The 12,220-nt window shown below is 39.0% G+C and overlaps 1 protein-coding gene and 1 long non-coding RNA gene across 2 annotated transcripts in view; one reads left to right on the top strand and one right to left on the bottom strand.

Annotated features, from left to right (window-relative positions):
* Positions 1 to 12,220, bottom strand: part of CA10 (carbonic anhydrase 10 (inactive)) — a 171,817-nt gene that overhangs the window by 23,870 nt on the left and 135,727 nt on the right. The window contains exon 5 of the mRNA XM_014255806.2: positions 11,735 to 11,920. Coding sequence (XP_014111281.1) covers positions 11,735 to 11,920 — 186 coding nt within the window. The remainder of the gene's footprint in view (positions 1 to 11,734; positions 11,921 to 12,220) is intronic.
* Positions 3,708 to 10,336, top strand: LOC148182694 (uncharacterized). The gene is made up of 3 exons (XR_015774346.1): positions 3,708 to 3,828; positions 8,782 to 8,902; positions 9,470 to 10,336. It is a non-coding gene; the product is annotated as an uncharacterized LOC148182694 (long non-coding RNA).

The following is a 12,220-nucleotide window of genomic DNA, read 5'->3' as shown; positions in this document are numbered from 1 at the left end:
AACCCTGAATATGCAGCCTGACAGCTCAAAATTCTAACAAAAGATTTCCAACTTTCTTTGATGTATTCATCTTCAATAATGACTATATCTAAAAAATAGTGAGATATTTTCAAATAGGCCACGGAAAAAAAGGCTTTTGGAACATTTTTTTTTTTCCCTGCCATTTTTCCTTTCATCATTTTCCTGGATTTCTGAAAGAAAATCCTATGAGAATAGAATAGACTGACATTCATTAGAATCTGGAAGAATAAGGGTGATTTTTTTGTTCTTTCTAATTAACTGCCCCAGGGAATGGCTCTACCAGTCAGGAGGAAGAACAGTTCCTCTATTGTGCCTTTTGTGACTTAGAAACAGTAGATGGGGAGGCTCTAAGCTATAAATCAAACAGTGAAAATCCTCTTAACTGAATACACCCTTGGGCTTCACACAGAATAAGGCCTTGCACTAATCATAAGCAGAACTAGTTGGGATTTTTTTTTTTTTGCTGAAGCAGGGTTTTGCTGGAAAATGCTTATGTGTCAAAACCAAAGTACCTTGTGGAGGGAACTTGATTTCAAAGACATTTTTTTCTGAAAGACAAGCAGAGACTATCAGAAACCTCCCTGATTTCCTGCCAGTTTCTCTTGTGATTCATCCAAGAGCCTGCAGACCAGATGCCTTCAGGAACTGGCTGGATTTCCTGTGATGTCCCTCCCCAAGGAAGGGCTGAGTGTGAATAAAAATATGTTTGTGGGTACAGACAGACTAAAAGGGACAAAACAGGTTCCAAGAGCATAAGGCTCCCATAGAGTACTTTGCCTTACACTAGAATTCCTGGGGTTAGGCTATGATTTGCAGCCTTAGATGCACATGGAAATATTCCTGCCTGTTGCCTCTTTCATAGCACTAATTGTGCCCAAATCAGGAGGGGTCAGGGCTGGGTTGTACCACTGAAAACATAGGAGCCCCACCCTCCCAGGCTTGGATGAGCCACTTCACTGGAAATATCTCACTGCCTCCACTGCTCTGAAGGTAAAAATGAAACAAAATGTGCAAAAATTTAAAATAAATGAAGCAGTCTCAGTGCAGTAATTTGTATTTTGAGTAAAATTGGCATCACAAGTCAGTGACACAATGCTCTTCAGAACAGCCCATGAGCTCCAAAACCACAACACTCAGAACTGGGCTGAGAGCTCTGTCTGTCCCTTTGATTATTTGTTTTTGTCTTTGAAATACAGGCATGTCCTGCTAGAGGAACGTGTGGTAAAGAGGGCTTCATGTTCTGCCCATGGTGGATTGTTCTGTAAATGCATTATGTATTTTACTGATGTTTTTATTGGTAGCATATTTTTGTGATATTTTATTGACCCTTCCCTGTTTTTTAATGTGAAGAGAGCAAGCAAAGACCACTAACCTGTCTTCTAAAGCACTTGGTACACTTAGTAGTACTAAGAAGTCTTTTATCCTTTTCTGAATCAGAATTCCTTATTTCAGGCAAACATTCTTATTTATCATTTATGCACATTACCATAAGCTTTTCTGCTCTCCCAAAAAATAAAACAAAAAAGAGGATAAAAGTTTCCTACTAGAATCTTAGCAGAACCCCAGGCTGAAAGCCATGCTCCTCTAATGCTCTGTTTAGTGAATTTTAGTGCAGTGAAAGTGCTGCACTGAGTTTGGTGGATTGGAGCAGGAGGAAGAAGTTGGGTCTGCACAGTCCCACCAGGATACTTCAGTCTTCAGTGAGGCAAAGGAGCAGGAAATAATGAGAAGTGGGTGGTTGAGCTCCTGTAGCAATGGATGCTGTCAGATTAATGCCTGTGTCAGCATGGGAAGTGATGGGACCGTCCCCCCATGCTGTGATGTGGACTTGGACCTCAAAGCATCAGGCTGGGCTGGAGGTGCTGTATGGAACTGATAGCTCAGGCCTTGATCACTCTGTGCTTTGATTGTCAGAGGAAATGGGAAGGAAATTGCTGAAGGTGAGAAGAACAAAGATTCACATAACAAAATACACCAAATATACGCTGTTCACATTGAACGTGCCTTGGAAATTTTAAAAAATCTATTTTCTTTATTCATATGGATTTTGTATTTGAGAGAACATGACAGCTGTTTCTGGCCAGTCCTACACTGAAGGTTAAGCAGATGAAGGCTGTTGCCAACTGATTCTGTTATTAACAGAATTTCCAGGGACTATATGGTAGTGGCATGTTCATACTTAGATAAGAAAAAGCAGATAAAATTCAAAATGATGGAAAGAGATGGGCAGTAATGGACTTGCCTTTTCTAGCTAAAATCCAGAACTCTCCTTGCCTTTGATATAATTTTCAGAGTAATAACTTGTATGTGGTGCTTTTCTAATGTGCCTATAGCAAATTGTCAGTGAGAAAATGTTTTCATGGCAGGTGGATTAAAAAACCCCAACTAGAGCACTGAAAAGTAGCTGAACATAATTAATTCCTATTATTCTGTATTTTAAACCACCAAATTCTGGCAGGTATATGCTGTGACATCCAGTTAGTTTATACAGAGATAAGAATGCAGACAGATAAAGGTGAGATATTAAAACATAAATGCAAAGAAAATTGACTTGGAATAAATGTGGTTTAACTCTGTCAATTTTAATTCTTCAGAGTGTTAGCACTGATGCCATTGTGGCTGCTATCACTTGCATACTATTTTAAAAGTAGCTATGCCTGAGAAACTATTCTAATTTTAATAATTTTAGAAAGACATGCTTCCAACATGATAATGAAACTGAATTTTCCCTTTATTGTTTGTAAAACATCCAAATCCATTATCTACCATAATTTTGTCTAAAGAAAACAAAACTTAGAATTATTTCCTTCTCAGTCTTTATTGAAATTACAGAGATGGCTAAAAGAAAATACCTCAAATTTAAAGTATTTTGACTTTCTGGGAGGCAGTGCATGCCAGGAAAGGTCTACAGTGGTGAAGAAAGGTCAAGTCAGTATTTTAAATGACAACTGTAACTCTGCCACCTCCCAGCAATCCATGAAAATGTAATAAAAAGGCTGCTAGAAAGGACATGATTTAGTTTGCTTTTTGCTAAGATATTAAAATGTGTCATAAGAAACCGTTAAACATAAAGTAAGGGACAAAGACCTATCAAAAGAGTCACTGAAGCTACAGAAAATCTGAAGGTCAGGGAGCTATATATTAGGAAACAGAGATTATTCCTGGGGAGGACAGAGAGGTGGGAGCTCCTCCTGGTCTTGTTCAGCCCTAGATGGATGAGCTGCTCCCACTCCCCACTCATGTCCCAAGGCACAGTGACAGCACATTCATTTGGGATGAGGAGAACCTGCTGTCACTGCCTCCTGTGCCTGTCCTGGCTACGGGAATGAGCCAGGAATTCCCATCTCCCATGGGAGCTGCCAGCAAGTTCAGACCATTTGGAATTAGGGTCACATTCATTGTCTGAAGCTCTTCCATTTTTACAGAGTAAAATAAAAATTACTAAAGGTGAGTTTCCAAACTGACTTCCCACTGTCTGGGTGCAAGGGCTGGGCTTGCTCTCAGAATTAGTTTGGCTTGTTCCCACTTAAGCTTTTACTGAGACAAATTTGTGTGGGCTGTGAATGCTCAGCACCAAATGGGTTCAGGAGCTTCACTGGATCCTCATCATTGTAGCTCATCTGTCATTAAACCTGGGCTCTCCTATTTATTGTCTGATCCCCAGCATCCCTCATCCAGCTCAGGGGTACTATCAGTGAGGACAGACTGGGCTAAAAGGGATTTTTGCAGTTCACTCTTAGTACAGAAATACCAAATCATAGTTCTACCCCAGACCAGTCTGTTGCCTCCATGAGGGTTTTGCCCAAGGTAAGATTTACAGTAACTGCTCACTGTCTTAAATTGTTTTGATAAATTATAATAATTAAAATGCATATAATTTATTTTTATTTTCTTTTGTGGTTGTCCATAGTAGCTGCAAGAACTTTTGTACAGATTGTTAGTAGGACTGCTCTTTTCTTTGGAATGTTATGTTAAATATATTTGGGGAAAAAGTAAAAACTTACAAAAAGTGTAATGGAAAACTGATTACCAAGTGACATAAAACAAAATCCATTTCCAAATGCACATAGATTTTTGTCTGCAGAGGTAAAGTGCTCTTTAGTTAACGAAGAGTCATCCTGTAGCAAGTGAAGTCACCCCAAGCAAATGATAATCATTTGGAATGAGGCAAAGTGAATGCTGCAAAAGTGACACTGGAGGCTTAGAGTGCTGAATGTTTTCATGTCCCAGTGGTTTAAAAAGCAAATCCTGCAGCTGCTACTCTAAGCAGAAAAACTCCACCTTATTGCTTTATGATGCTGGATTTTAAAATTGAGGCACCAGAGGGATTTAGATTACAGTCAGTGACAGACTGTGCTCTCAGTACATTGACACTCTCTTTCACTTCTCCCTCCCCGCAAAAGAGAGAACAGTTGGTAACCAAAAAGTAAACATGTGCAAAAATATATTTATTACTAAAGGAATCTGCTTCCTTGGTATCTAAGAAATTCAATGTTTATTATTCCATGCAGATATTTTGCTGTGTCACATGCTACATTAATGATCTGACATTGTCATAAAGCTTGGAATTTGTTTGGACAGCTCCTGCAATTCTACTAATGGATGGAGAGTTCATAAGATTCAGAAGTTTCCAACAAAGGAAAGTTTTCTGGCAAGAAGTGCCCACATATGTGTAGATAATGAAATACAACCCCTTTAAAAATCTGTCTGTGGAGTTTCTTGAAATTCAGTATAAAGCAGACGGTATCTATGGGGCTTTTACTCCAAAATCCCCAGAAAGCAAGAGAGGAAGAAAAAATGCTGGACCCCAGAAATGGAGCTCCTTGTATCAAACACCTGGAATTTTCTATGTAGAATCCCAGAATAATCAAATGCTTTAGTAAAACATGGGGAAATCCAGGGAATGTGGCATCTGTGAGCAAAGAGAGAAACATTTCTGGTTCCTGCTAGAACTGATTTGGGAGTGAATGTCCTTTTGCACGTTAGTGGGAATGACAAAGAGAGCATCAATGTAGTAGCAGCTGGTACCCAAATTCAACAGCCTGGCATTCAGTGCTTGAGGGGAAACTCCCTTAAACACCACACACAAAATTTTCAAATATTTAAAGATGCTTTCTAGAAATCAGCTTATGATCTGCAGAAATTAGGTGGCTTCTGGTTTGTTTTTATATCTGAAATTAATGTATTCAATTAGTCCAAAACTACTTAGTGCAATTTTAGCATGACTAAATAATCAGAATGATGATGTACTAAAAGACTGCTGTAAAGGTTCTTCATTTGATGTGAGCTGTAACTTTTCACCTCCAGTGACCATGCAAAAACCTCAGTAATCTGAGAAAATGAAAGCCTAAAATAAAGATCAAAATCATACTTGGGTACCTGAAATTCAGTCTCATATTTTAGAAGGGGTTAAACACTTTTTCTGACCATCATTCAATCTCCAGATGGTTTCAAATGATTGTCTGGGGTTATAAAATTAAATGACTGCTCCTTTCAGTTATATGTTACTGTCAGTCTTTCTGCTAAAAGACATAAATACGTAATTCTGCCCCTGTATCTTTTTCTTAGTTTGTATCCATTAAGAGCTACAGCTTCATCAGGTCCAATCCTGAATCCTCTTGGGGCAATAACTGAATTTCTGGGATTTATCCACCAAGAGAAACGCCCTTTTACAGCTTGCTACAAATAAAACATTTGACTTTTCCTGTTTTGCCTGAACTATCAAAGAATGCACACTTAGGCCAGTAGTATGCACTGAAACTTCTTCCCTTGAAAAAGTCAAAAGCCTTATTTGTATTTCCACTGCTAATCAAGTTTTAGAAAGGTAAGAAAAGAACAGGAGTGCTATTTATGATAAGGGAATTTGATTATACTCAAAGTAAAATTCTTTATTGGTGTTATGAAGTTTGGTCATCATATAACTGGATTTGTGTAATTAAGGGTTTTGCCTAAGGGAGGGATATAACAGTCTATTTCTAGAATTTAATTTTTCTTTTAAAATGGCAGCATGGCTACAGTGGCACTAAATGTAAACCTGTGACTGTGGGAGTACCCTGCTGCTGCCTGGCAATGTGGCCATTCCTATAAAAAGTAGTTGTACTTGTTCTGTATTTTTTCTATTTATATATTTATGATCAATGATTTATAGTTGCTGCACCTTTGACTGATTTTAGAATTTCTCCCGGCTACTGAAGTTTGGGATTTTTTTATTTAACAAGTGTATATTATCCATGGCTTGAACATGACTGTCTAGCCAAAAAATTACAGAAACATAAGTTAAAGTCAACTACTCCAGCAAAGTTCAAGATTAAACTGCTTCTGAAGGTCAGTAAGGATTAAGATGTATTTTTAGCACTATATTTAGTCAGTGCAGGAAGTTTACTGCCTTTTGATGTAAAATACACCACAAAAATTTCAGTTCCCTGTTCCTGGAAAGTAATCTTTCTTGTGGGTTTCAATAGCGTAGTTCAGAAGGAGAGGCTTTCTTGCTACGAAACCCAGCTGCATTTTGTTATATTAATAAGCAGTAAAATCCCATTTAAATTAAAACACAACATCGAATTTGGTTTAGAAAAACACAATTACCCTGTACAGGCCATTCACTTAAGAGTTGGATTTGGTCATCCTTGTGGGTTCCTTCAATGCAGAATATTCTGTGAATAAGTGTCTTTTTGTACTTCAATCCTGCTCTTTATTGATATTGTATAAAATTTTGGGTGAAGCCATCTGTAGTATTTAGTGAGGACAGAGATGCATTCTTAAAACTGAGGCACATATTCATATCCCAGTGATTTTGAATTACTCATGTGAGCAGCCTCCCTATACTTTAGTGATGACAATACTACCACCTCTCCTGGATTTAAATTCTGTTCCCATAGCAATTTATGTTACCTATTGACTTTCTCCTTTGAAGCTCACACATTACTCTAAGGGTTATAGAGATTTTAGGAAGTCCCTCTTCCATTAGACACGTTTTTCCTCAGATGTTATATTTTCCAGAGGCTGATTTTTTAACATTAATAAGCATTGGAATATGGTACACTTCTGGCTGAAATACTTAAAAATGACCTGCTCCACTTCCAAGAGAGGCTCCAAAATGTAATACCAGTGTTCTGTGGCAACTGAAAAATGTGAATTTTGAGCTTCCTTCTTCGAGCTCTTGGCAGCAGTGCTAGGGCTACCTGGTGTAGTAGGTGCTGCTCAGGGCTGGTTCTGTGAGCACTGGAAGAGTGGGGTTAGGAAGAAGCAGGTGATTCCTGTCCTCCCTTGTCAATGGCATCACTATCTGATTTAATCCTCCTGCCTGAGGAAGAGGAAGGAAGGTGTGCTAATACAATCTGATCTCAAGCTTTTCCTCTATAAATTACACCACCATGAGGTGTTTTGAGGAGGATGTTTGGAACCTCACAGGCAAGTCTTAGTAACAGAGCCACTGTTTGTGATTTAACAATTCAGAGTACTCCAATTCTGGTGCAGGCTGGATCAAGCTACCCCAGCTGGCTGGCTGGTTCTTACAGGCTGTCTATTTGACAGTCCTGCTTCTAAAAATATACCGAGTTGGATTTACAACACTGACCTCCCTGATAAATAATCCTTTACTATCGCTCTCCCACTCACACAGAACACGTCTGCAGTTGAAGAAATGACAGTAGCAAGAGGAGACTGGTGTTTCAGAACTTACAGCTTCTCCCTTTTGTCTTGATTTTCTTGTATTTTTGTGTTGACTTTCTCAGCAGCTTTTAGCAGCAGCAAAAGTAAATCTGAGTTTCAAACTGTGTGTACAGCAATACATGTTCATTTATTCAGATCCTGTTCTCACTTTCATTTTAATTCTTCTGTAGCAAATGAAATAATTGTGTGTTTATAAACGGCCATGCGTTTTTGGAAGGGTGGGCAAAGAAGAAATATATATTTTTTCATGTGTTGTGGACTATGGTTTCTTGTTTGAAAGTCTCCAGCCACTGTGTTTGTGAAAAGTGCATAACCCCAAATAATTAAGCTCCTTGACTTTCTGCCTTGGCACTGATAAGGCTACCACAATGCACAGTCCCAAACTGATTGGAGATCTCCTGCAGCACATTTTTCATTTTTATGCTTAGGAAAAAAAATTGACCATAAAAGTTTTTTATGACTTTGCCACATGGTAAAGTTAAAGGGTTCCATTTTCACCGTGAACCTTTTGGAGGTTGTTACCTTTTCATTTTAACAAGGTAGACTGTGCCTGAGCTACAGCACTCAGTTCTGCTGTTTGAATGGAAACCAGGCTTTTTCATTAAATGATACAGACTCTGAAGCATGAAAACCTGTTTTGCATAGAGGCATTAGGCAGCAGACACAAATGATTGGTGTCTTAGTTGGAGACTCGGCTTAGGCCAAGATTTTTTTTAATCATTATAATACAGTAGGATGCTCATGCAAATAGGGAATTAAACTCACTCGAGCCCATATCATAAGGACAAGTAAATACTCCATTTATTTATATAAGCATTCCAAAGCCTGCCTGCCTTTCCATGTTACCAGTGCCAAATATATTGATAATCTGATACACTGTTTTGAAGCCCTTAAAATCAGACTATTTAAATATTAGTTCAATTATTCTGTCTACTGAAGTGATAACTGGGGGCTAAAAGGTAACCAGATTATTGTAGAGATCTCTCTTGACAGCCTTTAACACCTAGTTATAAGTTAAAGCCTGGAAATTACAAGCCTCTCGATATCATTCAGTCCACAGTACATTCTGAAGCAATTTTCTATTCCTAGGCTATTCTTCATGCCATCATACCACTCCAGTGCTCTCCAGCTTGCTCTCAGTGCCTGCCCACTTGCAGAACTAGGCAATAAAGGTCCCTAAAATAAACTTCTTCCTCAGTGTGGACATCAGGTAGGATTTTCAGATGTGTAAAGAACATTGCAGCTGGTTCAAGGTGGATTTGGGCTATTTAAAGGCTTCTGCTTTGTCTGGACTTGAATTTAATTTAGGCCTGAGCCAATCTAAGTCTCACAGTGCTGGGAGAGAGAGGTGCTTGCCCTATCCCCTGCCCTCTCCCCAGGCACCCCTGTCTCTCTGGAGCATCCTGATATGACTTGGAAAGCTCAGTGAAAATGAGGGGAGAGACATGGATGGGAATGGAGGAAAGGAGCAGCAGAAATAATTCTGATTGTGATCTACTGGAATAGATCACTCTTCTTGGGTAACTTGGGAATTGTTTCCTCAGTGAAACAGAGGTTTCTGGAAAGCCCAGAGGGTTTGTCTGACACAGCAGTAATGGGGTAGTGCCCTGGAAACTCAGTCTGCTATTTGCAGTCACATAGTTCTGTCCTGCAATGATTTTTCCCTGGTTCCTAAAGCCTATGCCAGCAAATATTCCTTGCTGTTCTTACCTGCACAAGCTAAATTTGACTAATAAACCTAGGAAGTTATTTTTCTTTATCCCATCTCCACTGACAGCATTATCCAAGGCAGGATAATAGTAACTCACAGCAAGCCCTGAAAGCACCTGTGACACCACCAAGACACTCTCCCAGGAAGTCACCTGGTTTGTTGACAGCTTTCCCCCTCTCATTGCTGGGAGATATAGATGTTACATCCCCCAGAACTGAAAGCTTGTGGAAGATCACTCATTTATACAGGCAACACTTGTATGGGTGGATGGACACTCAAAGAACTCCATTGGGTTCCCTTCCCTGGAAATCTGCAACCATTGATTTGCATCTGGGCTTGTACTTTGGAAGTGTGTTGTAGAAGTAAGACTTAACTGTGCAGGTGTAGGCTTGAATTAGTAATTAATGCTTGACCTTGCTGGAGCTCATCTGTCCACCTGCCCAAAAAAGCTTTTGAAACCTTGAAAAACACAACCTCAAAGGACAGAATTCATCTCAGCAACTGAAAGGGAGTCCTTGAATCTCAACTACTCTGTCTGCTGTTTGTGCTTTGTTGTCAAGGGAAATGCATCTGCACAGAGTGATTTGTCCTGTCTTAAGAGACCCAGCTCTGGATATCAGCACTGATTAATCCTCCAAAGGTATTGAGCTCATCTATTCACTGTGGGAGGATTCAGACAACAAGATGAATCCTGCACACACTGCAGATCCAGCTGTGCCTGTCTGACTGACTGACTGACAGCAGTTTCCACTTTCTGCTTTTATTAAGAAATGTTGAAGTCTCTGTTAGAAAACACCAAATATTAATAGTACTTCAGAACTCTTACTTTCAAAACTGGGAGAGCCTAGCTAATAGCAATTAGTGTTGCCAAGCAATGCTTTACATTTTGTATTGTTATAGTATAGGACTGATTAATTAAAAACTTAAAAATTCTTTTAAAAGCATCTGAAATGGTGGTGATACATCACAGGCGCCATGGTATGTTTCAACTTGATTTTTGCTTTCATGTTTAGTCAACTTTTTTTTGTTTGAATATTGCTCTTCTGTATCTGAACAGCAAAGACCTTGTTTACTACAGCTTCCTTTACTTTCAGTGTTTAAAGGAGCAATACATGATGATTCACTTACAGAATTTAACAAAGGCAACCAAAATCAGTTATGTAATACATTAGTAATTTTACAAAAAAACTGCCACAGGCTATATGTAGCTTATAAAACAAAGCCAATGATTACCATCAATTATAGCATCATCATGCAGCAATTAATGTCTTACTCTTAAATAACTGCTATTCCTCAGTGCTAAAGAAAATACCACACATTAACTGACTCATCATCAGTCTGTGATGCATAGTACAGCTGTTAATTTGATTACTCATCTCTGAGAAAAGAAGTGCTTTACAATGAAAAAGCTGTTCTTTTTTGGTATTCTGAAAGAATGGTAACAGAGTGGCTTTAAAAATAATCCCTACATTAACACAGAGTTATTGTGAAGCATTATTTTGAGTTGTAGAGTTGGATGCTGTGTAGTTCACAGCCACGGCCCAAGCTGGATGTTGGTACTGCAAACCTCATGCACCTCTTTTGTGTGAAAATGTAAGAAAGAAAATATAAGAACATTCCCTATATAAGGAAAATGGAAAGATCCCACTTTGTTTGTGCCAGAAAGTCTGCAAACTTTATTGCACATCTTGAAAAAGTGCTCAATCTAAGTCACTAAAATTTATCCAGCAAGAATATTGGGCCATTCTGGAATAGGTATCAGGATCAAGAAATTATAGTCTTTCCTGGAACAGGAAATACGTGTTATAGATACATATTTAACATACACCATGAGTATTCTGCCAGAGACTACATGTTCAGTTAACTTTATTTCTTGAGCAGAATTCTGTGGACTCATCTCCAGAATCAAGTATCACCTTGTTTTTGCATGAATCACAGGCAGAATGGTACTCAATGTAAAGTTTTACAGATCAGTGAGAGGCAAAAGTAGCACCTCTATAGGAATTTGAACCACTTCCAGCATTACTTTGTAGTTAAACTCGTAGTTGCCTTTACAAGAGACAAAAAGGCCCCATCCAAAAAGACCTGATTACTCTGTAAGTAGCATAGATAAGGATAGAGGGTGTCTCTATATACAATAAACATGGCAGTATCATTTGTAGATGTGAGTAACAAAACTCGCAGTGCTTGGTTAAAATAGGAAAAAATAATCCCTTGATTTTCAGACTGGCTACAGGAAAAAAAAATTTTACAGATTAACTTGCAAATACCTTCAGGCAGAAATAAGAGGTGGGTAATTCCTAGTGGTACCACCCCCCCACAGTGACATACCTCCCCAGAGAAGGCCTGGCCATTGAGGAGGTGCTCTGATCCCTGGCTGTCCTCGCTGCCAAAGTGTAACCTGATTTCCTCCAGGCGGTGACTGTAGGTCATTGGGCCCCCAGAGATGTTCACCAGGTGCTCCTTGTCTAACCGCAGGGACACGTGTCTCCCTGTGTTGTACATCGTCCCACTGACCTAAACCAAATGGAGAAAAAAAAAAAGAGGATTTTTTTCAAAGTAATCTGCAAATCTTACAAACTGCTTGGAGATTTTGCTCTTTACACACCTTCACTCAAATACAGCAACATGTCTTGTGGTTGTGAGATGAAATAACCAATCTCAGGTCACACTTCAATTTCTGCTTTGAACCTTACACTGTGTATTCAAACGTTTTGCTAAAGCCCTATATACACATTTTAGCCTTGGGCTCACATGCTGAATAGGACTGTTGCACTTCTAATTAAGTAGGTTTTTAGAGTACTTTTCATGCCAGGT

This window comes from Pseudopodoces humilis, chromosome 21 (genome assembly GCF_049639895.1).
Source record: "Pseudopodoces humilis isolate 2021_Gansu_Grassland_sample_001 chromosome 21, ASM4963989v1, whole genome shotgun sequence".
Lineage (NCBI taxonomy): Eukaryota > Metazoa > Chordata > Aves > Passeriformes > Paridae > Pseudopodoces > Pseudopodoces humilis.
Note: the sequence above shows the minus strand (reverse complement) of the source record. Positions and strands in the feature narration are given on the sequence as shown.